The 27,199-nt window shown below is 45.7% G+C and overlaps 1 protein-coding gene across 3 annotated transcripts in view; it reads left to right on the plus strand.

Annotated features, from left to right (window-relative positions):
* The window catches only part of GANAB (glucosidase II alpha subunit), a 160,882-nt gene extending 134,243 nt beyond the window's left edge, over nucleotides 1-26,639 (plus strand). For all 3 annotated transcript variants that reach the window (XM_082270775.1, XM_082270777.1, XM_082270776.1), the window contains 12 exons: nucleotides 1,115-1,194; nucleotides 1,289-1,432; nucleotides 3,682-3,778; nucleotides 4,308-4,409; nucleotides 4,501-4,744; nucleotides 4,825-4,889; nucleotides 5,121-5,197; nucleotides 5,296-5,370; nucleotides 5,522-5,635; nucleotides 16,553-16,662; nucleotides 17,107-17,207; nucleotides 26,495-26,639. In XM_082270775.1, the coding sequence (XP_082126901.1) occupies nucleotides 1,115-1,194; nucleotides 1,289-1,432; nucleotides 3,682-3,778; nucleotides 4,308-4,409; nucleotides 4,501-4,744; nucleotides 4,825-4,889; nucleotides 5,121-5,197; nucleotides 5,296-5,370; nucleotides 5,522-5,635; nucleotides 16,553-16,662; nucleotides 17,107-17,207; nucleotides 26,495-26,604 (1,319 nt within the window). In that variant the 3' untranslated portion in view covers nucleotides 26,605-26,639. The remainder of the gene's footprint in view (nucleotides 1-1,114; nucleotides 1,195-1,288; nucleotides 1,433-3,681; nucleotides 3,779-4,307; nucleotides 4,410-4,500; nucleotides 4,745-4,824; nucleotides 4,890-5,120; nucleotides 5,198-5,295; nucleotides 5,371-5,521; nucleotides 5,636-16,552; nucleotides 16,663-17,106; nucleotides 17,208-26,494) is intronic.
* The last annotated feature ends 560 nt before the right edge of the window (nucleotides 26,640-27,199 follow it).

Consider the following 27,199-nt stretch of genomic DNA (forward strand, 5'->3'; position numbering starts at 1 on the left):
CTTTATCCTGACATGAGAAAAGCAACGTTAAACGCTCCTAAAGCCCCATTTTTTCAAATTAAGGAGGTCTGGGCATTTATTCATTTTCTAGAATTTTAATTTTTTTGATCTTTGAAATAAATGAGGGCTAAACGCGTCTGGCATTCTTTTCTGCCCAAAAGCTCCTCCCCTGAAAGGTATTTTGGTGCCCCTTTTCCTTCCTGTATATGCCTATGTGTGCATGGACACATAGACTAACATAAAAGGGCATTTAGGGGCAGGGAAAAAGTCAAATGCCTTTTAAACGGTTGTTTGACAGCTGCAGTGTGCATGAGGCCTGAATGTTTTCAGGATTAATTAAAAATGGTTCTAAACATTAAAGGTTTTTTACCTTAACGTGCAATGCCTTCCACCAACACTTATCCGAGTTATCCATTAATCCAGTGCTGTGCAGGCTGCAGGGCTGCTCTCCCCTCTTCCTGGTCTCCCCTCCTTTACCAAGAGTAGTGGCAGCCGTTGGTTCCTGCTGCTGTCATTCAAATCCTGTGTGGCAGGGCCAGCCCAAGTGGATGCACACAGCCCAACTCGGGAGCATACACTCAGAATAGGTGGCATTTTGCTCCCTGGTTTTATTTTTTTTTTTTTTAGTTTTTATTGATAAAGATAAGTGCACTGTACAAAAACAATCCACCTTCCATACCCATTTAGAGCACTTTTATAATGAATTATACCTCCCTGTAACACCACTATCCCACGCTATCTTGTGGCCTACCTGACACTGTAGAGCCTAGCTTTAAAGTCTTTGCCAGCCTTTGCTGTGCCATTTGTGTTGCGTTGACTATTGCTGGAGAGCTGTTTCAGGTACCCATTTTCTATTTTCTATTTCAAACATGGAGATGTGCTAAAAGCACACTTATCTGTTCACACGAATCCTTGGCCAGTTGAATTTATTTCCTGCAAGAATCTAAAAATGCAGAATGAAAACCTTTTTGCAAAGTATAGGTGTGTAGATGAAATTTCATATACTGAGGTTCTAAAAGCAAACAGCCCAAAATAAGATTATTTGGTTAAAGTATTTACCAGGACATGTCCCTTTTTTTTTTTTTTTTTTTTTTTTTTTTTTTTTTCTTTTCAGGGTCTGCTGCCTATCCAGACTTCACTAATCCAGATACGAGGGCCTGGTGGTCCAGCATGTTCTCATATGACCAGTATGAGGTAAAATACCTGAACTTCAGTCATTTCTTTTGCAACCTTCTTTTTTTTTTTTTTCATATTTTATAAATGTACTTCTCTTGCCTTTTCTCACCAGGGGTCTATGGATAATTTGTTTGTTTGGAATGATATGAATGAGCCATCTGTGTTTAACGGTCCAGAAGTGACCATGCACAAAGATGCTGTACATTGGGGTGGCTGGGAGCATCGTGATATACATAATATATATGGACTATATGTGGTGAGTATAAAACTGGAAAACTGATCATTTTTGTCTAGATGCTAAATTCCAGTTTTGTGGAAGATAAAAGAATAACCTTGTGAAACCGTAAAGAAAAAAGCTGCTGAGGGGAAAATTAATGGAAGACTAGACTTTAGAGTGTGCAATGCAAAACTAGTGCAGTAGGCAGTCAAATGGGTGAGGGAGAATGTCTGCTCATTTTTTTTAAATAAAGTTCTCTTGCTTTTAGGGCCCATTCAAACTTTATTCTAGTCTGTTGTGGAGCATTGACATGCATTATGTTAAGGCAGCCTATTCTTAATGAATTTGTTACCTTAATATAAAGTTCGGCAGCACAATACAAAGGGACAGAAAATGCACATGACACTTTTTCCTATTACTGTACAGCAGCTACTGTGTGTTGGGGTGCCATTTACAATATATGAGAGTCCACTTCACTAGGACGCATGTTAACAAGTGAAATTGCTATTTTTTTTTTTCTGTAAAAATATATTTTTAATTGCTGTGATAGGATGTGCTTCTGTTAAAGGAATCTGTCATGAGAGAATATACAGAAGTGTTATACTGTATGACTTCTCCTGAAAATACTCATCGACTATCGTGCTTAACCTGCCTGTTACCTGAAGTACATCTACAGGACTTCTGGACTTTCCGGTTTTGCTCAAAGTCAGTGATTCAAACTAGAACCATTTGGCCATTGTAACAGTCAAGCAACAAGCATTTTCATAGTCTTTACTGGTAGACTTCTATTTTCCCCATGGCAGATATAGTTGAAAGTCAGTTACTTGACATGGCTCAGGGCAATCCTATATTTATTATTATTATACAGGATTTATATAGCGCCAACAGTTTGCGCAGCGCTTTACAATGTGAGGGAAGACAATAGAGTTACAATACAATTCAAAACAGGAGGAACTAGAGGGCCCTGCTCGTTAGAGCTTACAATCTAGAAGGGAGGGTGAAGGGAAACAAAAGGCAATAACCGTGGGGGATGGGTTGATGGAGAAAATGGAGGTACATTTGTTAGGTGTTGGTAGGATAGGCTTCTCTGAAAAGGAGGGTTTTCAGAGATCGCTTAAAAGCTAGTAGAGTAGGAGATAATCGGACAGATAAGGGTAAGGAGTTCCATAGGATTGGAGAGGCTCTGGAAAAGTCCTGGAGGCGAGCATGGGAGGAGGGGACGAGGGGGCTAGAGAACAGGAGGTTTTGAGAGGAACAAAGAGAGCGATTAGGTTGGTATTTGGAGACTAGGCTGGTGATGTAGCTGGGGGCTAAGCTGTGGATTGCTTTGTAAGATGTTAGTATTTTGAATTTAATTCGTTGGGTGAGTGAAAGCCAGTGGAGGGCTTGACAGAGGGGAAGCAGCGGACACTGAGCGATTGGTAAGGTGGATGAGTCTGGCGGCAGCATTCATGATGGATTGAAGGGGGGATAGCCTGTGTTGAGGTAAGCCAACGAGAAGGGAGTTGCAGTAGTCGAGGCGCGAGATTACCAGAGAGTGAACTAGGAGTTTTGTTGTGTCTTTGGTTAGAAAGGGGCGTATTTTGGAGATGTGGCTGAGGCGGCAAAATTTGGACAGCGATTGGATGTGGAGTTTAAAGGAGACTTCAGAGTCCAGGACAAGACCTAAGACCTTGGCATGCGGGGATGGGCTGATAGTAATGCCATCGATATTGACAGAGAAATCGGGGGAAGGGGCACGTGGTGGAGGAAAAATTATAAGCTCGATTTTGGATGGGTTAAGTTTGAGGAAGTGGTGAGACATCCAGACTGATAGTAAATTAGTGATACCTGAGGAGACTGAGGGAGAGAGCTGAGGGGTGGATAGATAGATTTGGGTATCGTCAACGTAGAGATGGTATTGGAAGCCGTGGGAGGCTATCAGCTGACCCAGAGAGGAGGTGTAGATTGAAAATAGGAGGGGTCCAAGAACAGAGCCTTGGGGGACCCCAACAGGGAAGGGAAGAGGAGAGGAGGAAGTAGAATTGTGCATAACGCTAAAGGTGCGGTTGGATAAGTAGGAAGATAACCAGTGAACAGTACAGTCACGGAGACCAAAGGCATGGAGTTTTTTGAGGAGGAATGATTTCCTATATGATTTAAAGGTATTGCTGTGGCACTACTGACTTTCTCATGCAAGGTGCTCTGGTTACTATATACTTTCGTCTGCTACCCATGATGTAGTATAAATGGTACAGTTGTTACTATTGCATCAGAGGTTCATTTGAAATTCACTTCTTGCATTACAGCACCAAGCCACTGCTGAGGGTTTGATCCATCGTTCTGGAGGAAAGGAAAGACCTTTTGTCTTAACTCGAGCATTTTTTGCAGGTTCACAACGCTATGGTAAGACTGTACAGAAGATGTAAACCTAAAGTAAGGATCTGGATGAATGTACACATCTTAAAGTGATTGTAAATTATCAACTTTAGTATAGATGTAAAAACAAAAACTCCCCCCCCCCCCCCTCTTTTTTTTTTTTTTTTTTTTTTTCTTTCTAAAAATGATCACATTCCCTCTGTTTTTCAGCTGCATAAGAGCTGGGGGGGGGGGGGGGGGGAAGCAGCAGCAAACTGACCATCCCAGTGAATTCCTTGGCACCAGGGCCCTGTCGGGACAAGTCCGATCATTGGAGAGCACACACAGTTCCCAGCATAGCTAGAGAACTAGCCAGTGTGCTCTCCTGCTTAGTGTGGTCAGATTTTAATAGAAAAGCAGAGGACTTTCAGGCACACACTGGATTTCACATAAAGGAAGCAATACAAAGAGAACAGGATACTTTATCATACAAGTACATGATACAGCAGGCACATATCAGGAATAGGAAATGTTGAGGTAAAAAATGCTTTGTGTGACTGAGTTTTTTGTTTATCAGGTGCTGTATGGACAGGTGATAATGCTGCTGAGTGGGACCATTTGAAGATCTCCATCCCCATGTGTCTAAGTTTGGGTCTTGCTGGCATTTCATTCTGTGGAGGTTGGTGTTAATAACAAAAGATACTTTGCCATTTTGTGTTGCTTTGATTGTTCAAGCAGCTATCTAACTACTATACTCTTTCCCTTCACAGCTGATGTTGGTGGCTTCTTTAAAAACCCAGAGCCTGAACTACTGCTTCGCTGGTATCAAGCTGGTGCTTATCAGCCTTTCTTTCGCGCTCATGCTCATTTGGATACACCTCGTCGGGAGCCCTGGTTACACGGAGAGACCAATACAGACTTGATACGTACAGCTCTTCGTGAAAGATATGCTCTCCTTCCCTACTGGTATACATTGTTCTACAGTGCCCATCGTGATGCAGAGCCAGTCATGAGGTGAGCTTGGGTCCACCTGCAAAATGTTGTGGGAAGTGCTATATTATATGGTATCTTACAGTACTATATGTTTATTTCAGACCTCTCTGGGTTGAATTTCCTACTGATGTGTCTACCTTTGCAATGGATGATCAGTACATGCTTGGTGAGTAATCACAGTGTACATTTTTTGTTTATTTCCAGTGCTTAATTTTGCATTAAGTGGAAATATCTGTGGATTACCCGTTGGTATTTTGGTGTGCAATTGTAGTATATGTTGTATTATGTGTCTGCAGTAATTGTCAGTGTACACTAGAATTAAGGTGTGGAAAGTTGGACCACTGTGGTAGCAGCAGTTGGGTTAGTTTATTGGTTATTTCTCCATTTCACTATATAGGCTCTGCACTCTTGGTCCACCCTGTAACGGAAGCCAATGCCCGTGAAGTCCAAATATATCTGCCAGGGGCTGGAGAGGTAACAACGCTGTTGTAATTTGCTGCCATTCTCTATTAATGCTTCAGCCATTAATCTTGGCAAAATTATTTCTAACCGCCCCATTGTTTTGTCTCTAGGTCTGGTATGATGTACGTAGCTATCAGAGCTATAAGTCACCACAGAAGTTTTACCTGCCTGTTACAAGCAGCTCAGTGAGTTATGAGCAAATGGCTCACATAATGTAATCCATTTTATTGCTTTTGCTTTGTAATATGTCTGTGATTTGTTTTTCTTTTCTCTGCTTTTTTCTTCTGTTCTGTGCATCCAATTTTCTCTTTTGTAACAGTTGCACTCTATTTCCAGATACCAGTCTATCAGCGGGGCGGATCTATAATTCCACGGAAGGACCGTCCTAGAAGATCTTCAGAATGTATGCAGGCTGATCCTTTTACTTTATATGTGGCACTGGACCTCCAGGTTAGTACCGGAAAAATTCCTATTTTTTTTTTTTGGTCTAGCCTAGGGTGACAATAGATGAGACAGATGTCTACCAGAAACCAGGATGGGAAGACATCTGACTGTCCTCAAACAACTCCCCCCACTGACATTTCTTCTTGTCCAAATCATGGATTGACACCGCACATGTGCAGTGTATTTTCCCTATAAAAAGGAAAGCAATTGGCTGCAAAGACCTCTTTTAAGGGTATTGGAAAATTGCATATCTACATGTTGATTTACAAACAGCTCATATTTATTTTTCTTTAACTGCTTGCCGACTGTATACTGTGTGTGTGTACAGTATGTGTGTGTGTGTGTATACAGCAAGATTTCTCTCCTGCACAGGATCGTGTACCTAGTGTGTGACCCTGCACATCGGCAGCACCGGTGTAACGTTAAAAAACCATACCCCGTGAAGAAACCATACCCCTCGTCCCTTCCGGTCTGAAACAGCAGCGCAGCAGAGCGCATGCTCAGAGCCCCGGAGACGTAATTGAAGAAAGAAGTTCACAAGTGCGCATGCTCGGAGGGTATGATATGTTAACGGCACTAATACTTGCGGCGGTAAAATTAAAACAGTTCTGCTGCAACATCAATCATCTCCTCTCCTCTCCCTGTCACTTCCCTGATCTCCCCTAATAAATATAAAAGCGGCGGCGGGTGTATAAAATGTAAGTGACGGCGATCTGTGCTCCGTGATCCGCTTTTATATTTATTAACCGAGATCAGGGAAGTGACAGGGGAAGGAGCGGACATGAGGCATGATGCAGAGGAGCTGTTATAATGTAACCGCCGCAAGTTAAACTACCGTGAGAAATCCATACTCTCCGGAAGTGACGAGGGTATGGTTTTCTCACGGGTATGGTTTTTTCACGGAACACCGGCAACCCGCTCACGCTGTTAAGAGTCCCCCGGTACCAGCCGATCGTTTGGGACACAAGCAGAATTCGTTTTTTGTTTTTTTGGGGGGGCACAGTGTTACACGACCACGCAATTGTCAGTCAAAGTAACGCAGTGCCGTATAGCAAAAAATTGTCTGATTTATGAAGGCGGGTAAATGTTCAGGAGCTGAAGTGGTTAATTTCGGTTTTAATAACAATAGCAACCAGGACAAATAGAGGGGAATCTACCTAGTGGAGACAGACAGCAAAATTGTAACAGACGTTCTTATCCCTCCCCACTTCATCCAAAACTACATAAATATTAAGGCCTCATGCACACTGGATGTTTTTCTAGCTGCTCCTAGGGGCGTCAGGCTTTTTCTTTTTTTCCCCTGCCTCAACTCCCCTACATGTTAGCCTATAGCCTATGTGTCTATCCACCCATATGCTTTTAGTGGCAGGAGAGTTGAGGCAGGAAAAAAAAAGCAACTGCCAGTGCAGTGCATCCAGGAGCAGCAGAGTTTTGGTAGGAAAAGCGTTTGACCCTGCTAAACTAAATGCTAGGTGTGTTTAGCACTTCAGCTTTTATTCATTTCAATAACCAGAATAAGTTAAAATTCTGGCCAATGAAATAAACTCCCAAACACCAAAGGCTGCTAAACTCCTTTTGAAAAAACACAGCTTAGGTGAGTTTTTAACATTGATTTCCCTTTCGTTCATTGACTGACACAGCTCTCCATTATTCAGAACCACAGGGTTATACTGCCCCCCCTAGAGGAGTAGGACGCTAGACAGAAAAAAGACTTGGTTATGCCTATGAGCAGTCCTAGGAGATATACTCTTTTTTTCTTCTGGTTTGACTCCTGGGTTTTCCTTTCCCTTGGACGCCGTACGTGGAGCTGAGCTATCTCTGTGCAGACTAATCCTATTCTGGTGGGGTGGGGAGTCTGGTGGGGCCCTCCCTCTCTCTGCTGCAGGTTGTGGGGTGCTCTTCTTGCTGGTGCCCCCATGGTGGGGGTGTTCGTAGCTGCGGCTAGACACTTTTTGTGGTGGGTCCCCCTTTTAACCTATGGAGTCTCAAGAGCATGTTTCCCCAACTGACCCCCCTCTCGGAGGCTGCAGGTCCCTTGGGGTCCCAACCACCTATTGATGCACCAACGGCGGTCCTGGAGTCCTTTGTTTCCCAGATGGAGGTGGCGGGTTAGCAAAAAGCATTCCCCGCCGCTTCTCTCTTCAGATCCTGAATCTGAATCGGCCGCTGTGGACATGGTCCACCCTGAGGGGTTTGCAGCTACACTCCTGATTTATCAAAACAGTGAGAATGGTTCTTCCACACCTGTAGCTGCGCCGGAGAAGGCGCTAATTGATGCACTGATTACATCTGTGCGGGAAACGTTAAAAATGGAGGATGCAGCTGACGCCGTGGAGGAGGTGCTGGTCCTTTTTGGCCCCCACAAGCCAAAACGCCCCTTTGTGGTATCTAAACGCTTTGCTTTGAGGTACCCCTTTGAGGTGTCACTCCTCAAGAAGTGGACTGTTCCACCAGTGGTGGACCCCCCGTCTCCAGTTTGTACAAGGCAACCATGATTCCGGTAGAGGAACTGGCTTTTAGGGATCCGGCTGAGAAAAAGGCAGTCTGTGGCCCGCAATAGTGTTCACTATTGCGGGTTCGGTGCTGAGGACGGTCCTGGCCATTGCCCTGATGTCGCAAACAGTGGGCTAAATGGTTGCACTGTGACCTAGAGGGGGAGCAGATCTCAGTCTTTGCTAAGTTGTCGAACCAGTAGGTCCAGGGGCTGCAGTTTGTCTGCGATGCCTCTTTTGGACGCGGCTCCCTGATTTCTAAGCGGTTTCCCCAGTGGTGCTTAAGTGTTGGTCTGTGGACCAGACTTCTAAAATAAAAAGCTCTGACTGATTAACCCTTTCTTGGCGATCGTCTGGGGCTGCCGGAGATTACAACATTGAGTTGCCCCTTCCCAGACTGTGGAAGAAAGGTACCCCTACCCCTGTGCAAGAACTTTGTTGCAGACATGGCCTGTCTCTCAGCTCACAAGAATTTTTTTTTTTTTTGTCCCTCAGGGTCCACTTTCAAATCCTCCTTGGGAAGATTATAAGTTGCCCTGGTCTGGCAAGCTGAGAGCGGGATTCTCTAGACCCGCAGACAAGGCTCCTTCAGCATGAAGGTGGGCCCTCACCCGTGACTGGGGTGGGGGGGGGGGGTCATCTTCGCTGATTTCAGGGCCCGTGGACCTCCTTGGTAAAATGACAAATGGGTCCATGAAGTGATGCTGTCCAGTTACAATAGGTTTTTTCTCTATCGCTCATTGACAGACGTAGTCCTCGGTGATACAGCACCTTCGGGTTATGTTGCCTCCACAGGAGCAGGACTAGACAGGAAATTAAAAAGCTCTGGCCACACCCTAGGGGCAGTCCCAGAGGGTATATCCTCTCTCTCTCTGCCTCAGCAAATCAGTTGTTTTCTGTCTAGTTAGGAGTAAGGACCTAGATACCTTGCTGGGATCTTCGGTCCTGGCAAGATTTTTTTTTCTTAAAAGATTTTTTAGACAGCTTTTTTTCTCCAGTGTTCCTGTGAGATCTTCAAGCAAGAAAGCTGAACTGGGCGACGGGCTGGATGTTGAGCGAGCCGCCATTTTGGCGTAGCCTCGTGTCTCCAGCATGGGGGCGGCCATGTTTGAGGTGATCCAAACACCTCGTGGAGCTAGGGGAGGCGCCGGAAGGCGTGCAGAGGGGCGGAGCCGCCTCCTTTCTTCCTGGGCAGCCAGCCAAAAGACTTCCTGTTTGTCAAGACAGCGCTGTAACCTGTTGCAGTTAAACTCTGAGCATCAAGTGGTGAGCCTGGGGGTCTATCTCTCTTTCTCTCGATCGATAGGGATCCCTAGCAGGTAACACTAAGGGGCTTTTGTGGCGCTGCGGGTCTGAAAAAAAAAAAAAAAAAGTTTTTTATTTTTGAATTATATTATCCAGGAAGTGACTGGAATTATCATGGACCCTGCCACACATATTCCCCCACCTGTTTCCCTCGAGGGGGCCACGGGACCCGCCGGTGCACAGAGTGTAGAGGCATTTACAGCAATTTTGGAGTCTATGGTGGCTCGGGTGGAGGCGGCCCGTCGGGGACGGGGGTCAAGGAAGCGACCCCCGCCTACCCCTATACTATCTGACACCTCTGACTCAGATTCAGAGATGGTCACTGCAGTTGCAGGTCCCTCTGCAAGGGCTGTTACCTCAGGTAAAGCTCCCTCAGACAGTGAGGAGTACGTTTCTTCTCCCGCTATAATTCAGGAAGAAGCATTGGTGGACGCACTAGTTGTGGCAGTGCAGGAAACCTTAAAACTTGAGGTTTTACCGGCAGAGGCAACTGAAACAGAGATTCCTTTTGGTACTAACAAGCCCATCAAAACGGTGAAGGTTTTTCCTGTACCCAAGTGTTTTGGTAATAAGATTAAAGGAGAATGGGAGCATTCTAAACGTACCTTTACTATTTCCAAGCGTATTGCTAGACGCTATCCGTTTGAGGAATCCATCATTAAGAAATGGACGGTACCACCAGTGGTGGATCCACCTATTTCCAGGCTGAATAAAGCCACGGTTATCCCAGTGGAGGACACTTCGTCCTTTTAAGGATCCGGTGGATCGAAAGATGGAAGCAGAGTCCCGCACCATCTTCTCTCTGATAGGGTCAGCATTTAGACCAGTAATTGTTATTGGTCTAGTTTCCCAGACTCTTACGGAATGGGCGAGAATGGTACGCCAAGACCTTAGGGGAAAAGATATTCCCCAGGAGACATCTGATTTGATGGAACAGATTATACAAGGGCTACAGTTTATCTGTGACGCAGCCTTGGACACTACTCCCCTATTAGGGCATGCATCTATGTCAGCGGTCATCCTCAGACGTGTGCTGTGGTTAAAATGCTGGTCAGCTGACCTAGGTTCCAAAAAGACCTTGACAAATCTCCCCTTTCAGGGGAATCGTCTATTTGGGGCCAACCTAGATGAAATCATTAAGGATGCCACTGGGGGCAAGAGCACTTTTTTGCCACAGGCTGCTAAAGCTAAGGGACCTCGCAACAAGCGAGGACCTTTCTTTACCGCCCATAAAGGGCGCCCGGCTGGAACAAGCGGGAAAGGCAAGACTCCTCCAGGAGGGTTCAAGAAGGGCTGGTCGGACAAACAGAGGACCAACCCAGCCAAACCCGAAGCAAAGGAGTACACAGCCTGAAGGTGCGCCCCCACCCGGTTTCAGGGTGGGGGGACGTTTTCACCGGTATTCAGGACATTAGATCGAGCATCAACCACTACTACCGGTGCGATTCTTCCCTTCCAACATTTAAGTACTACAGGAAGCGGTAGTTACCGTTCCCTGAATAGATCTTTTCCTTTACCTTTTCCTAAGATTAGTCCCTATGCCTCACAGGAATCGGATCTGGTTGACCAGACAGGCCAAGAAGCCTCTAGTCGGGTTACTTCGGTCCCTGAGGTTCAACCAGAAAAGATCACCCTTCCTGATAACAATCAGGTATCTGATAAATGTGTGGGAACAGAAAACGACCAGACTTTCTCGGATGGTCGGGGCCAGATACCTCTAGGGACGCCTGGTTCAGATCCAATCAGCGCCAGTGGTCCTAGAAATTCTAGGCTGGCCTCGTCAAGCCGGCCTGGCCGACTTGGACATGCTAGTCGCAGACGTTCCGTGGGAACTTCGTCTCAGGGAGTGTCTGTGGTCTCAAGGACCAATTTACCATCGTGCTTTACAGTCGCTGGTTTTAATGGCCTGGCCATTGAGACCCAAGTACTGAAGGACAGAGGTTTGTCTACTTCAGTCATTCCTACCCTTATTAAAGCAAGGAAAGCGACTTCCAGCAAGGTCTATTATCACACATGGAAGACTTATATTGCATGGTGCGAATCTTTAGGATTTCCTCCACGTACCTATTCGGTGACTCGAATATTGGCTTTTTTGCAACAAGGGGTTGAGCAGAAGCTAGCCTTGAGCACCATCAAGGGTCAAGTTTCAGCATTAGCAATCTTCTTTCAGAAACCTTTAGCTACCAAGTCCTTGGTGCGGAATTTCATCCAGGGGGTGCGGCACCTGGCTCCACCAGTCCGCGCGCCCTTACCGCCCTGGGATCTTAATTTGGTTTTGTCGGTTCTACAGAAACCTCCCTTTGAAAACATCAGGGAGATTCCCTTGCTTACTTTATCCCAGAAGGTGGCCTTCTTGGTGGCTATCACTTCTGCTCGTAGGGTGTCAGAACTGGCTGCATTATCATGCCAGTCCCCATACCTAGTGATTCATAGGGATAAGGTAGTACTTCAGCCTAAGCCATCTTTTCTTCCTAAGGTGGTTTCAGATTTTCATCTGAATGAAGATATTGTACTACCTTCCGTGTGTCCTCAGCCCAAGCATCATCGGGAACATGCGTTGCATTCCTTAGATGTGGTTCGGGCAATCAGGGTATACCTGAAAGCTACGGAATCATTCCGTAAGACGGATTCACTTTTTGTGATCACGGATGGCCCCAGAAAGGGTTTGCCTGCATCTGCCGCGACCATTGCCAAATGGATTAGACAGACGGTGGTACAGGCTTATTCTATTAAGGGTCAGAGTCCTCCGTTCCCTGTTAGGGCGCACTCCACTCGAGCGCTCAGTACTTCCTGGGCCTTTCGCCATCAGGCGTCAGTGGTCCAGGTATGTAAGGCGGCCACCTGGTCGTCGGTACATACCTTTACAAAATTCTATAAAATTGATGTGACGGCATCGGCGGATGCCTCATTTGGCCGCAAGGTTTTGCAGGCCGCAATTTGAGGAGACCGGTGGTCTACCTCGAGGGTTTTTTTCTGTTTGAAAAAAAAAAAAAAAAAAAAATTTTCTCTTTTTTGTTGAGTCTCATCATTAAGGATGAGCATTGTAAACTTCTAGTTGGCACCGGTTGGGCCTTCTAGATTGGGATTTGATTTTCATTTTCCCACCCCTCATTTATTTGTGATACTGCTCTGGGATGTCCCGAAGGTGCTGTATCACCGAGGACTACGTCTGTCAATGAGCGATAGAGAAAAATGGATTTTTGTAAAATCTTACCGTAAAATCCTTTTCTCTTAGCTCATTGACAGACGTAGTCCCCGCCCCTCTGTTTTTTGAGTTGGGTTGGGTTAAAATCTCTAAAGACTGCTTTTTGACATAACTGATTTGCTGAGGCAGAGAGAGAGAGGATATACCCTCTGGGACTGCCCCTAGGGTGTGGCCAGAGCTTTTTAATTTCCTGTCTAGTCCTGCTCCTGTGGAGGCAACATAACCCGAAGGTGCTGTATCACCGAGGACTACGTCTGTCAATGAGCTAAGAGAAAAGGATTTTACAAAAATCCATTTTTTTTTTTTTTATTATTATTATTTTTGCCCCCCAGAAAGGTTTTTCCCTTCCAATGTGCGTTTGTCCCTGGACTGATTTCAAGCGGTGCAAGACCTCTTGCTTCAGGGTGTAATTGTTGCGGTATAGGTTTCAGGGTTTTTATTCAAACCTTTTCACAGTCCCAACGAAGGAGGGCAAGGTACGTCCAAATCTGGACCTCAAGGCCCTGAACTGCTTTGTGCAGGTACAGTTCAGAATTGGGTCCATTTGCACAGTGGTGACATACCTTCATCAGGGGGACTTTCTTCTATCGAAATAAAGAATGCTTACCTGCACATTCCAATATGTACTCAACACCAGTACTTCCTCTGTTTTGCTGTATGAGAGGAGCATTATCAGTTCGTGGTGTTACCCTTTAGTCTTGCTTCCGCTCCTTGGGTCTTCACAAAAGTGTTGATTCAGTTTCTGGTGTTGCTACGTCAGCAGGGGATTGCTGTACTGTGCTATCTGGACGACTTTCCCTTGTGAGCGGAATCCTCTGCTGCCCTGATGGACGACGTAGAGATCACTATACAGACCCTGAAAGAGTGCGGTTGGCTTCTAAACTACCAGAAGTCCGCTCTGTTTCCATCCAGAAAATTATCGGTCTGACTCAGGATTCAGCTCTAGCCAGAGTGTTCCTTTAGACAAACTCCAGAAGTTTCCTGCTGCATCTGCTTCTGTCCAGCAGGTGGTCCTCCCTCTGATCTTGCTTGCGAGTGCTGGGCCTGGTTGTGTTTACCCTTTTGAGGCAGTTCCATTTGCACAGTTCCATACAAGGTCCCTTCAAAGGGAGATTCTGGTAAAGTGGGACAAGTGTCCGAGGTCTCTTGACGATCAGATTCGGCTGAACCGGGAAACCAGGGGTTCCCTGATCTGGCGGCTTCGCTCTCCGACTCTTCGGCAGGGCAAATTCTTTCTCCCCGTATTGGACAGTGGTCACGACAGATGCCAGTCTGTCTGGATGGGGAGGTGTCTTGGGACTGAGCTCCACTCAGGGTTTTTGGACGCTGGAAGAGTTTAGACTACCGGTCAATGTCTTGGAACTTCAGGAGATCAGGCTGTGCCTGGATCACTGGAAGGATTGACTCCGGGGGCTTCCAGTACGGATCCAGTTGGACAATGCCACGGCCGTAGCCTATATCAATCGCCAGGGCAGAACAAAGTGTGTTGGCAGCCCTGGAAGTAGCTAGCATCCTCCAGTGGGAAGAACGCTTCGTTATGGCCCACTCTGCTGTACACATTCCAGGAGTGGAAAACTGGCAGGTGTACCATCTTAGTCGGAAGGCGTTGGACCAAGGGAAGGGGATGTGTTTCATCAGATATGTCTCCGATGGGGCACCCCCAAGGTGGGTCTGTTGGCGTCCCGACTTAACAGAAAGGTACTGAGGTTTGTGGCAAGGTCACAGGATCCTTAGGCAGATGACACAGATGCTCTGGTGGCCCCGTGGGGCCAGTATCGTCTGATCTACGCCTTTCCTCCTCTCAATCTTCTCGCGCAGGCTCGAGGCCAAAGGGATTCCGGTCATTCTAGTAGCCCTGTACTGGCCTCGCCAGTCTTGGTATGTCGACCTGGTGAAATTGGTCACGGACATCCCTTGGAGACTGCCTCTAAGGGAGGATCTACTGTCCCCAAGGGCTGATCTTCCATCCTTCTTTAGTCGCCGGCTTTGACGGCCTGGCTGCTGAAAGCCAGGTGCTGAAGCATAGAGGTTTGCCTGGGTCGGTGATTCTGACACTCCTGAAGGCTAGGAAGTCTACCTTTAGGAAGATAAACCATTGTACGTGGAAAACGTACATTTCATGGTGTGTCGATCGTCAACCCCTCCCTTTTTTTATTTTTTTCCCCCCGATTTTTTTTGATTTTTAACGAGATGTTGAGCAGAAATTGGCCTTGTGTACCATCAAGGGCCAGGTGTTGGCCTTTGCAGCCTTCTTTCAGTGACCTTTTTTTTTTTTTTATTTATATTATTCAAGGTATTTGACTTCTGACTCCCACCAGTGCGGTTTCCTCTACCGCCCTGGGATCTGAACTTGGTGCTTTCAGTTCTCCAGAAGCCTTTGAAAATGTTCACGAGATTCCCCTGTTTGTTATCCCAGAAGGTGGTCTTTTTGGTTGCGATCACCTCTTCGCAGGTTGTCTGAGCTGGCGGCGTTATCTTGTTGTACCTCCTACCTGGTGGTCCACAAAGAAAAGGTGGTTCTTCGCCCATGTCCATGGTTCCTTCCTAAGGTAGTCTCTGATTTCCATTTTAAAGAAGACAGTGTGTTGCCTTCCCTGTGTCCCAGGCCCAAACATCCCAAGGAATTTGCTTTGCATGCCCTGGATGTGGTTTGGAGCGATTCGGGTGTATTTGGCAGCCACTCTTTTCGGAGGTCAGACCCACGGTTTGCCATCACGGAAGGTCCAAAAAAAGGGCTGTCCGCTTCTTCTGCGACCATTTCCAGATGGAGCAGATGGTGACTCAGGCCTATTCCATCAAGGGTCAGGTTGCTCCTTTCCCAGTAACAGCGCACTATTTTGGCGCTTAGTGCTCCTTTGGGCCTTTCGTCAGGCGTCAGTGGCACAGGTTTGCAAGGCAGCCACTTGCTCTTCGGTGCACACTTTCACTAAACTCTACAAAGTGGATGTGTTGGCCTCTGCGGATGCTTCCTTTTTTCGCAAAGCTTTGCAGGCTGCCATTTAGAGGGTCTGTTCCCTCCTTGGGGGGTGTATTGTTTGGGTTAGGCTCCAGTTGTTTTTTTTTTTTTTTTGTGTGCTCCAGTTTACCTGGTTGTGTATTGTGTTTAGCCTTGGGATTTTTTTTTTTTTTGTCCCACCCCTCATGTTTGGCACTGCTTGCCTATAGTTCTGAATAATGGAGAGCTGTGTCCGTCAATGAAAAGCGAAAATAGGATTTTTGTACTTACCGTAAATTAAATTTTTCTGCGTTCATTGACGGACACCGCACCCACCCCTCTATGGAGTTTTAATATTTCTGATACTTCTTGTTACTAAACTGAAGGCCTATAGCAGAGGGGGGGATGAATACCACCTAGGACTGCCCATAGGCATAGCCGATTTTTTTCTGCCTAGTTTCCTACTCCTGTAGGGGGCACCATAGCCCTGTGGTTCTGACTAATCGAGAGCTGTGTCCGTCATGGATTTTACAGTAAGTTCCAAAACTGTCAGGAGAAATGGCATTTTACGATGAACCGTTGTGCATGAGGCCTTAGGCTACATATACACTAGCCACCCCTAAACATAACAGCAGAAAAAGCGTTTGGAGTTAATTTCATCAGCCAGAGTGCTTGCCATTTAAAAATCATAAACGTCCGAGTTCTAAACACTGCTAGGGCTTGGACCTATTTACATGCATTTTTGCAATATTTAGCATTTTTGATAAAAGCCTATGTGTGCATGAACATGTGGGCATTTATGGAGTTAAGTTCAGGGGTTTTGGAAAAAAATGCCAAAAGCTCCTAAACTCACGGAGCAGCTCATGTTTAGGAGCAGCAGTGTACATGAGGCCTAAGGCATACATTGTGTGAACAGTCCCTTATTTACCTTATATTGCTTTTTTTGCTTAGGTCTATCTACTTCAGTTATTTTTATTTTTTTTTAGGGTGAAGCACAAGGGGAATTGTATTTGGACGATGGCCGCAGCTTTAATTACCAGCAAAATGAGTTTTTATATCGAAAATTTAATTACAGCCATGGGCAGCTAACTTCAAGGTAAGATAAAATATGAATTCCCAGCAATATCTGGAACAATGATGATATGAACTATAGTACGGCTTTTTGGACATATTTTGTTTTTCTTAGACATTTAAAGGATGGCTAATATATTCTGAGAAACCCGATCTGCCTCTCATTGAGCTTTTATGCTCACTTGCCTTCGGATACCCTTGTAGCTATTCCTGGAACCTCTGATATTACAGAGCAACTGTTCAGGTTCTCTATCTACCATGAGAAGTATAGACTATCTGCGTATTATTGCGTGATTGTGACATTATTTAAGTGCAGCATTTCTGGGTGAAATGGCAGGTGGTAAATGGGCAGTATACTTTTAACCACTTTATTAAATTAGATTTACAACAGGGAGGAAAAATGAGTGCAAAACAGAAATGGATTTCCTAAGTTTCTTGATTTTGACAACCAAAAAAATGTCTTTATCAGCTCATTGGATCTTCATGGAAACTTTGAGACTCCTGCCTGGCTAGAGAGAGTTGTAATCATTGGAGCATCAAAGCCCAACACCATCAGCCTTCATCTTTCAGGTAAGCAACACCCGCACCATGCATGAAAGTATTTTCCTGTTTCTCAGTATTATGCCATTCTGGTCCTCTAATAATTGGCACACTGCAACGGACGTGAACATTGACTGCCATTACGACCATGGCGGCGGACTGATACAGCCGGGCATGGAGGGAGCCGCATTAACTGAAACTGACACTAACTTCTACTCAAATTCAATTACCGTGAAATTATGACAACTGTTCAATCTGCTGAACAAACCAGTAGGTCGCGCCCAGCCTAGCCCCGTTCCCTTCACCCACTGCTTTCTGCCCCTCCCAGCTGCTAAACTAGAAAACTAGACTAAAATGGGGCTACGCTTCAGAGTTTTTAGCTGCACAGGTTACATAGTAGGTGAGGTTGAATAAAGAGAATAGCGCGCAAATGCAAAAGAAATTACTACCAAATCTGAAGACAATCCATAAATAAAAATGGGGGTTTGGTCCCACCATATGGCCATATCGTGCTCAAGCCCACTACTGCGTCAAAGTACCCCATTATCAGTGGGTCCTACACTATCCATGAAAAAGAGATGAATCCAGCCTTTCTAACCCTTGGAGACAACACTCCTTGCTGGGAAAGATGTGCAAATGCACTACAGGGGACTCCTCCTATATCCACTTGATGGTGGACACTGTGAGTACAGGTGTGTGTGGGGGGTGGGGAGGGTTGCTCAACCTCGATGGTCTGGTCAGACCGAATACATAATAAACAGGCAAAAAATTTGGGGGAGCATACCCATGTGTTTCTAAAGCTGCTGCAGCTATGAACCAAAAGACATGTATATTAACCACTTTACCACCGGAGGATTTTGCTGTCTTCCGTCCAGGCCACTTTTTGCGATTCGGCGCTGTGCGACTTCAACTGACAACAAAGCGTTTATTTTGAAAAAATAACAATATTTTTAACATTTTTTATATGAAATTCCCCCCAAAAAAGATGTAAAAACCAATTTTTTAAAAAATTTTTGGCCAATTTGTTTTCTGCTACCTATGTTTGGTAAAAAAAAAATCGCAATAAGCGTATTTTGATTGGTTTGCGCAAAAGTTATTGCGTTTACTAACAAAGGGAAAGATTTCTGTCATTTTTGGTGTTTTTTTTTTTTTTAACGTGTAATGGCGGCGATCTGAGATTTTTTTTTTTTTTTTTTTTGCGGGACTGCGACATTGCGGCGGACAGATCGGACCCTTGACTGACATTTTTGACACTTTTGGGGGTACCAGTGACATTACTGCAGTAATCAGTGCTATATATATGCACTGTTACTGTAAAAATGACACTGGCAGGGAAGGGGTTAATTTTATTGGAGAGGGAGGGGTTAATGTATGCCTGGTGCTTACTGACGTGTAGGGGGGGAGGTGACTGAGTGAGTCATGGACAGATCGGATGTCCAGCTATGCTGAACAGTCCGATCTGTCACTCCCTGTCACTATGGAGATCCGTCCGCTTGTGTTTACACAGGCGGGCGGATCTCCACACTAGATCCCCGGCGATCGGGGCAGAGCAGCGGCGATCGCCGCTGCTCCTCCCCTGGCCCGACTCCCGCTGTGAATGAAAACAGCGGGAGCGAGCCTCCGGCGGCGCGCAAGCGCCGCCCAGAAGGGGGAGTGTCTGACGACGTTAATACTACGTCGTCAGACGATAACGAACCACTTTGCCGCAGTAGTACTACCGTACTCAGACGGCAAGTGGTTAAAAAAGAATAGCGCGCAAATGCAAAAGAAATTACTACCAAATCTGAAGACAATCCATAAATAAAAATGGGGGCTTGGTCCCACCATATGGCCATATCGTGCTCAAGCCCACTACTGCGTCAAAGTACCCCATTATCAGTGGGTCCTACACTATCCATGAAAAAGAGATGAATCCAGCCTTTCTAACCCTTGGAGACAACACTCCTTGCTGGGAAAGATGTGCAAATGCACTACAGGGGACTCCTCCTATATCCACTTGATGGTGGACACTGATTGAGTACAGGTGTGTGTGGGGGGTGGGGAGGGTTGCTCAACCTCGATGGTCTGGTCAGACCGAATACATAACAGGCAAAAAATTTGGGGGAGCATACCCATGCGTTTCTAAAGCTGCTGCAGCTATGAACCAAAAGACATGTATATTAAAAAAGAATAGCGCGCAAATGCAAAAGAAACTACCAAATCTGAAGACAATCCATAAATAAAAATGGGGGATTGGTCCCACCATATGGCCATATCGTGCTCAAGCCCACTACTGCGTCAAAGTACCCCATTATCAGTGGGTCCTACACTATCCATGAAAAAGAGATGAATCCAGCCTTTCTAACCCTTGGAGACAACACTCCTTGCTGGGAAAGATGTGCAAATGCACTACAGGGGACTCCTCCTATATCCACTTGATGGTGGACACTGATTGAGTACAGGTGTGTGTGGGGGGTGGGGAGGGTTGCTCAAAAAAATTTTTTTTTTTTTTTTTTTGCCTTTTTATTATGTATTCGGTCTGACCAGACCATCGAGGTTGAGCAACCCTCCCCACCCCCCACACACACCTTTTCAATTTGTGGCATTTACCTTTTGGTCTCTCCTCTGCTCCCAGGGTCTTCAAAAAAGTGTTGGCTCCGATATTTGCACTTCTACGTCAGAGGGGGGATTACTGTCCTGGGGTACCTGGACGATCTTCTGTTAAGAGCAGTTTCTCATTCAGCTCTTTTGGAGGAATTGGCAATCACTGTAAGGATTCTGCTAAAGTTTGGTTGGACTATGAATTTTGCAAAATCAGCCCTGGTACCATCCTCAAGTCTGGTCTACCTGAGTCTGACTCTGGACTCTGCATCGGCAAAGGTTTTTTTTTTTTTTTTTTTTTTTTCCCTGGACAAGCTGCAGAAGTTGCAGGGGCGATTCGTTTGTTGCTGTACAAAAATCTGTCCTCTCTGCAGACTTGCATGAGAGTTCTAGGCCTGATGGTGTCGACCTTCGAGGCGGTCCCATTTGCTCAGTTCCACACCAGACCCTTACAGAGGGAAATTCTGGTCAAATGGAACAAAGATCCAAAGTCCTTGGACTTTATGAGGTTGAGTCACAACACAGACTGCTCTTCTGTGGTGGCTTCGCTCATTGGCATTGCGCCAGGGCAAGTCTTTCCTTCCTTTGTATTAGACCGTGGTCACCATGGACACCAGCCTGTCCGGCTGGGGAGGAATGCTGGAGAAACTGTGCCCAGGGGTCTTGGACAGTGGAAAAATCCAGACTACAGATCAATATTCTGGAACTCAGGGCAATAAAGCTTTGTCTTTTTCATTGGACAAATTGTCTACAAGGTTGTCCAGTCGGGGTTCAATTGGATAACGCCACGGCCGTGGCTTACATCAATCAAGGGGGCACCAAGAGTGTCCTAGCAGCCCGGGAGGTGGCTGATATCTTGAAATGGGCAGAGAATTTTGTTCCAGCTCTCTCTGCGGTACATATTCCAGGTGTGGAACGGCCGGCGGACTACCTTCTCTCAGGTGATGAATCGGGGAATGGTCTCTACACCCTGAGCGGTTTCATCTCCTGTGTGCACTGTGGGGGACACCCGATGTCGACCTGTTGGCCTCTCGGCTCAACAAGAAGGTTCAAAGGTTTGTAGCCAGGTCACAGGATCCCCTAGCCGATGCTGTAGATGCTTGGGGTCATTATAGGCTGATCTATGCGTTTCCAGCGCTGAAACTCCTGCCGAGACTTCTGCGCAGAATAGAGGCAGAGGGAATTCCAGTCATTCTGGTGGCTCCAGACTGGCCTCACCGGTCTTGGTAGGCGGATCTGGTAAGGTTGGTCACCGATGTTCCTTGGAGACTTCCTCAGGGAAGATCTGCTGTCTCAAGGGACGATCTTCCATCCTGCTTTACAGTTGCTGGCTTTAACGGCGTGGCTGTTGAAAGCCAGGTGTTGGATAAGGGTCTTTCTGATTTACGGATTCCTACACGAAGGATAAGGGTCTTTCTGATTTACAGATTCCTACACTGTTAAAGGCCAGGAAGGTCTATTATCGTACGTGGAAATCGTACATTTCTTGGTGGGATTCCATGAAGGTGCATCCTCGCCTTTTTTTGGTGGCTGGGATCTTGGCTTTCCGGCAAAGAGGTGTCGAACAGAAGTGGGCCTTGGCCACGATTAAAGGCCAAGTGTCAGCCTTGGCACTGTTTTTTTTTTTTTTTTTCCAACGTCCTTTAGCCTCGCATGTGGTGTTTCACACCTTTTATTCATGGGGTACGTCATTTGGCCCCACGAGGCGATTCCCAATACCTCAGTGGGATCTGAATTGGGTATTGTCTGTTCTTCAAAAACCTCCTTTTGAGAACGTTGGGGAGATTCCTCTGCTTACCTGGCTATTACCTTTGGTGGCTATTACTTCTGCTCACAGAGTGTCTGAATTGGTGGCACTTTCCTGCCGTTCACCTTATTTAGTGGTCCACAGAGATAGTGTTACTTTGACCTAGTCAGTCGTTTCTTCCTAAGGTGGTTTCTGATTTCCATTTAAATGAAAACCTCGTGGTGCCTTCTTTGTCCTAAGCCTCCTAGGGAAATTGCTCTGCATTCTTTGGATGTGGTTCGGACAATTAGGGTTTACCGGACAGCTACTGAATCTCTTAGGAAATCAGATTCTCTATTTTGTCCTTTCGGAAGGACCCAGAAAGGGATTGGCTGCGTCTGCTGTGACCATTTCTAGGTGGATCAGGCAGACGGTGGTTCAGGCTTATTCACTGAAGGATCCGGTTCACCTTTCCCTGTGAAGACGCATTCTACTAGGGCGTTGAATGCTTTGGGCTTTTCGCCATCAGGTGTCAGTAATACAAGTTTGCAAGGCGGTAACTTGGTCGTCGGTGCACACGTTCATGTTCATAAAATTCTACAAAGTAGATGTGTTGGCATCCTCGGATGCCTATTTTGGCCGCAAGGTTTTGCAGGCTGCTGTTTGACAGAGACTTAAGGCCCGTACACACGTACCGATTGTCGTCATACAAACGTTCGTCTTTTCTCCCCGGGATGTCGATGTCTGTTGAAAAGTGCAAAGACAGCTCAAGAATTTTGTCCGCCGACTTCAGCTGACTGCAGAAGTGATGTCATGTAATGGTTAACTTTCCCTGTGTTTTTTCTTTTCTGAGCATGCCCAGTCTTGCAAATCTGCGGTCTGTCGGCTGATTTCTGTACTGACTGGCGAACAATCGTCCGTTCTGGTGTCGGCATACAAAAATTTTTATGTTTGCAAGAAAGACTCTTGTCCGCAGAATGTGCGCAGACAGCTGTCTGAGGCACCATACTAACAAGCGTACAATCGGCAGATCTTTCGTCCGCCGACGTTTGTTTGACGACGATCGGTACGTGTGTACGGGCCTTTAGTCTCTTTGAGGGTGTTGTCCAGGTGAGCTCCTGTTCCTGGTTGAACTCTATAGTCTTTGGTTGGCTAAAGTTTTAGCCTTGTTGGGAATTACGTTCTTTTCCTGCGTTGTCTTCCCACCTCACAAAGCAGTATCTGCATGAGAAGTCCCAATGGTCAAGAATTATATGGAGCCGTGTCTGTTAATGAACAATCGAGAAAACTGGATTTCTCTATTAGCACTTTTCCACTGCAAGTACTGGCTCGGCTCCACTCGGCCCTGCTTGACTCTGTTTGGTTTTCCACTGCATGGTACGGTGTTGGAACGGTTTGCTTTTCCACTAAAGTGGGTGGGAGAACAACGATTCTCTGACCAATCAGTGGCTAGTAGTGACAAACAGGCAAGGCTGCATGCAAAGGATTGTGGGATATGGTACCGGTACGGCCCTCTTTGAACCACAACTGAGGTGGTACTGTTTAAGTGAGCCGTACCGTTTGGTTCCATGTAGTGGAAAAGCGCCGGCGTACTGTACCGAACCGTTCCAACACTTTACCATGCAGTGGAAAAGCGCAAAAGCGAGCCGAACCGTTCGGTTCCATGCAGTGGAAAAGCGCCTTATCGTTCATCAACAGATGCAGCTCCATCTCTTCAGAGACTATAGGCTTATGCTCCTCCAATCGGGAATAAGCACTAGGCAGGAAAAAAGCTTAACCCCGCCTATGGGGCTGTGCCTGCAGGCATAACCCCACACACACACATGAGCAATCAGTTTGTTTCTACCTAGTTCCCTAATGGGACTTCGATCTTGGCTTTTAACAGGGAAATTTGTGTTCGTGGGGGGTGGATTTTGTAATTTCAAGTGTTACCAACCGAAAACGCCCTCTGCCTTCGCCTCATTCTGCGAGGTTCTTCGACTCCTGAGGCAGATGTGCTGCCGCAGACATAGCCCACCCTGAGGGGTCAGTGTCTTCACATTCTGATGGTTAAGAGGACCTGTCGGAAACTTTAAAATTGGCTGACTCCACAGCGCCGGGTACGCAGGTGTCTTTTAGCTCACGCAAATCCCATATATCGGGCAAGGTGTTTCCTTGTCCAGAATGGTTTAACAATATTGTGGATAAACAATGGCGGCGCATTAAGCCTATGCTGGTGGTGCCTAAGCGTTTTGCACGCCATTACCCCTTTGTAGAAGCAGTGTCCACTAGGTAGACTGTACAGCCGAAGGTGGATCACCCGGTTTCTAGGTTAAATAAAGCGACTCTGGTACCGGTGAAAAGTCACCGACTTTTGCGGACCCAGTGGATAGATGGAGTCCTTGTCCCGCCATCTCCACGTGATAATGGGGTCCATTTGAAAGACTACCTTTGTGAACATTCTGGAGGCGCAGACGGCTACTGAATCAAATGGGTTCAAGAACTGATCAGATAAGGGTACAAAAAGGGGGGGGGATTTCTTTATGCCCAAGAACCAGAAGTGACTTAAGAGGTCGCTCCGGTCCTCCAAGGGCATAGAGCAGAGTGGAGGTCATCTTTCCCTCACTTGACTTCTGCCCAGCAAATGGTTGCCTTAACAGATGGCTCCAGGAAGCTGCGGGAGGGGGGAACCTCTCCCGTCGCCTCTAAAAGTGATCTTGTGGCGAATCGGAAAGCAGTCTGCCGAAGGGAAAAAAACGTACCGGGGTTATGGCATCTAGCTGCAGCCATAACCCTGGTATTTAACCTCAAAATCATGCTTACATTCCCAGTTCGGCGGTTGGCAAGTGATTAAAACGAATTTTCAGTTTCGGCACCAAACTTTCCTTTCAGTGCACCTCTAACTATTAGTCAAGTTTGATTTTTGAGGATTAACTGATTATTGAACATTTACAGTGCTTTTGGTCACAAAATGTTAATAATCCTCAAACCTGAATTTTTAAAAAAAATAAAATAAAAGTGAGGTTTTGGCTTTCTTAGGAGAATCTGTGTGCACAATTATTGGGAAACTGTTAGGCTTCATGTACACGGGACGTTGTTAAAAGTTTTAGGACGTTTAAAACGTCCGTTGTGTCGTGTTTGCACCCGCGTTTAGTGGGCATTTAGCGGGCGTTTGCGTTTTTAAAACCATTCCTAGAGGTCAAAAAAATCATTCCCCCCTTTTAAAATGGAAGAAAGCAAGCGCTAAACGCAGGTCATCGCGTTCGGTCGTTTTTGCGTTTGAAACGCCGGGAAACACACGTTCGAACGCAAATAATTGCTTTCCAAAAAACGTCCCTGAACTCAACTGCCTGCAAATGACTGTAAACTACCCTGTGTACATGGACAGATAAGATAACATAGAGGTGGGTTCAGGGGCTTCTGGAAAAAACGCCCAACTGCTCCTAAACGGCTTTTTACAAGTTGCAGTGTACATGGACCCTTAGTGTGCAAAATTATTATGCAACTAAATGAAGAAAAAACTCTTACCATCTCATCTGTTAAAGTGGGAATAATAAAGAACTAAAAGTTTACAAATCAACATTTCTGACATTTAAAAAAATAAATTGGTGACCAATATAGCCACCCTTCTTTTCAATAACCGTCATAAGCCATGGCATCTGTCAGTTTCTTGATCTGTTGATCAACTTTTTGTTCAGCAGCAACAACAACCTCCCAGACACGGTTCAGAGAGGTGTACTTGTCCTTCACCATGAATCTCTAGATTTAGAAGGGCGTACAAAATCTCAATATGGTTTAGGTCAAGTGAGGAAGGGGGCCATGTCATTCTTTCATCTTTTAGGCCTTTATTGGCTAGCCAGGCAGTGGAGTACTTTGATGCATGCGACAGAGCATTGTCCTGCATAAATAGCACGGTCTTCTTGAAAGATGCAGACTTTTTTTCTTGTACCACTGCTTGAAGAAAATGTCTTCTAGAAACTGGCAGTAGGTTTGGGAGTTGATTTGAGTTAATCTTCAACCCGAAGAATTCCAACTAGCTCGTCTTTATTACCAGCCCATACCAGTACCCCAGCTCCACCTTGCTGGCATCCTAGTTGAAGTGGAGCTCTGTCCCCCTTACTGATCCAGCAATAGGCCCATCTATCTGGTCTGTCAAGAGTCACTCTCATCTCATGAGTCCATAACAGCTTTGGGCCAAGAACTATCTGAATACAGATTTTTCAGTCTTGACGTTTCACCTTTTGTCTCTTGCTCATTGGTGGTTGGGTTTCAGCCTTCCTTACCTTGGCCATGTCTGTGAACACTGAACACCTTGTACTTCTTGGCACTCCAGGTAGACTGCAGTTCTGGAATGACAGCGCTGGAGGATAATTGGTTTCCTGGTAGCTTCACGTTTTGATTCTTCTCAAATCTTTGGCAGCTAATTTGCATCTTCTTTTTTTTTTTTTTTTTCTTAACGTTTCTTGCTACCCTGTTGACTATTTCCAACAAAATGCTTTATGGTTCTGTGATCATGCCCCAAAATCTTAGCAATTGTGCTGCATCCCTCTGAAAGGCTTTTTACAATTTTTGACTTTTCAGAGTCACTTAAATCTTTTTTTAGTCCATTTTGCCTGAGGGGAAAAAAAGCTAATCGCTCTGAACACCTTGCTATAGGGTGTTGATCTCCTTAGGTCACACCCTCCCTCATTACACTAATACATATCACCTGATAGGCTTAAATCCAATAAGCATTCAAGTCTATACAGCTTGGAGTTGGACAATATGTATAAAAATTATGACTTTGGTCAAGATACTCGCTTGCCTAATTGTGCATGCAATGTACATGTATGAAACAAAAATTCTTTCAATAAAATCATCACTGAATTAGTAAGAAAAAAAAAAAGATTGGCAACTAAAACAGGGTATTAAAAAAAAAAAAAATACAACATGCATTTATTTCTTTTAGGAATCAACATTAATGCCTTGAAGCTGACATCCAAAAAATGACCTGGGTATAGCTTGCATTAACATTCTAAATTATTTTCTGCAGATGGAACCGAAACGCAGCTGGAGTTTGAATATGATTCACAAACATCTGTACTTACTGTAAGAAAACCTGGAGTGAATATTTCATCAGACTTCACAATGTCCCTGCGATAACATCACTAACACGCCTTGAGGGGGAGGGGGAGGCAAAGACATTTTCTCCCCAGGTGTAAGGGGGGGAGGGGGGGGTACTGGGTGGACATCATTCATGGACCAAATGTGAGACTAGAGACCGGAGGATGTTTAGAATGTGCCGAGTGTGTGTGTGTGTGTGTCTGATTGTCTGTCTGTCCTTTTTTTTTTTTTTCTGGGTATTGCCCAACTGCACTTAAGTGTAAATAAATGGTTTAATGCACTGTACCTGTCCCAGGTATTTATAAGACTCGGGACTACCTCTTCTCAGAAAAATGAATGCAATCTGTTGTTGGCCCTTTTCAATCATGCCTGTCCACCATACATACCCTCCCCCTTTCCTTGTCAGTCATCCAGTTCCACATCTCTCAGTAACATATGAGAGAAATGGATGACCAAACTTCCAAGAGAGGTCTAACAAACCTGTAGATGACAAACTCAGGGCTGCAGCCATTTATGTGTGCGTGATTTTAAGCTGAAAATGTGATTCACTAGACATGAGCAATTATTCTGGACAGCAACCCCAAATTCACTTCCCTCTTTCCTTAACTTGTATCTGACATGATACAGCCCAGTA

This window comes from Pelophylax lessonae (assembly GCF_965119305.1).
Source record: "Pelophylax lessonae genome assembly, chromosome: 10".
NCBI classification, from domain to species: domain Eukaryota; kingdom Metazoa; phylum Chordata; class Amphibia; order Anura; family Ranidae; genus Pelophylax; species Pelophylax lessonae.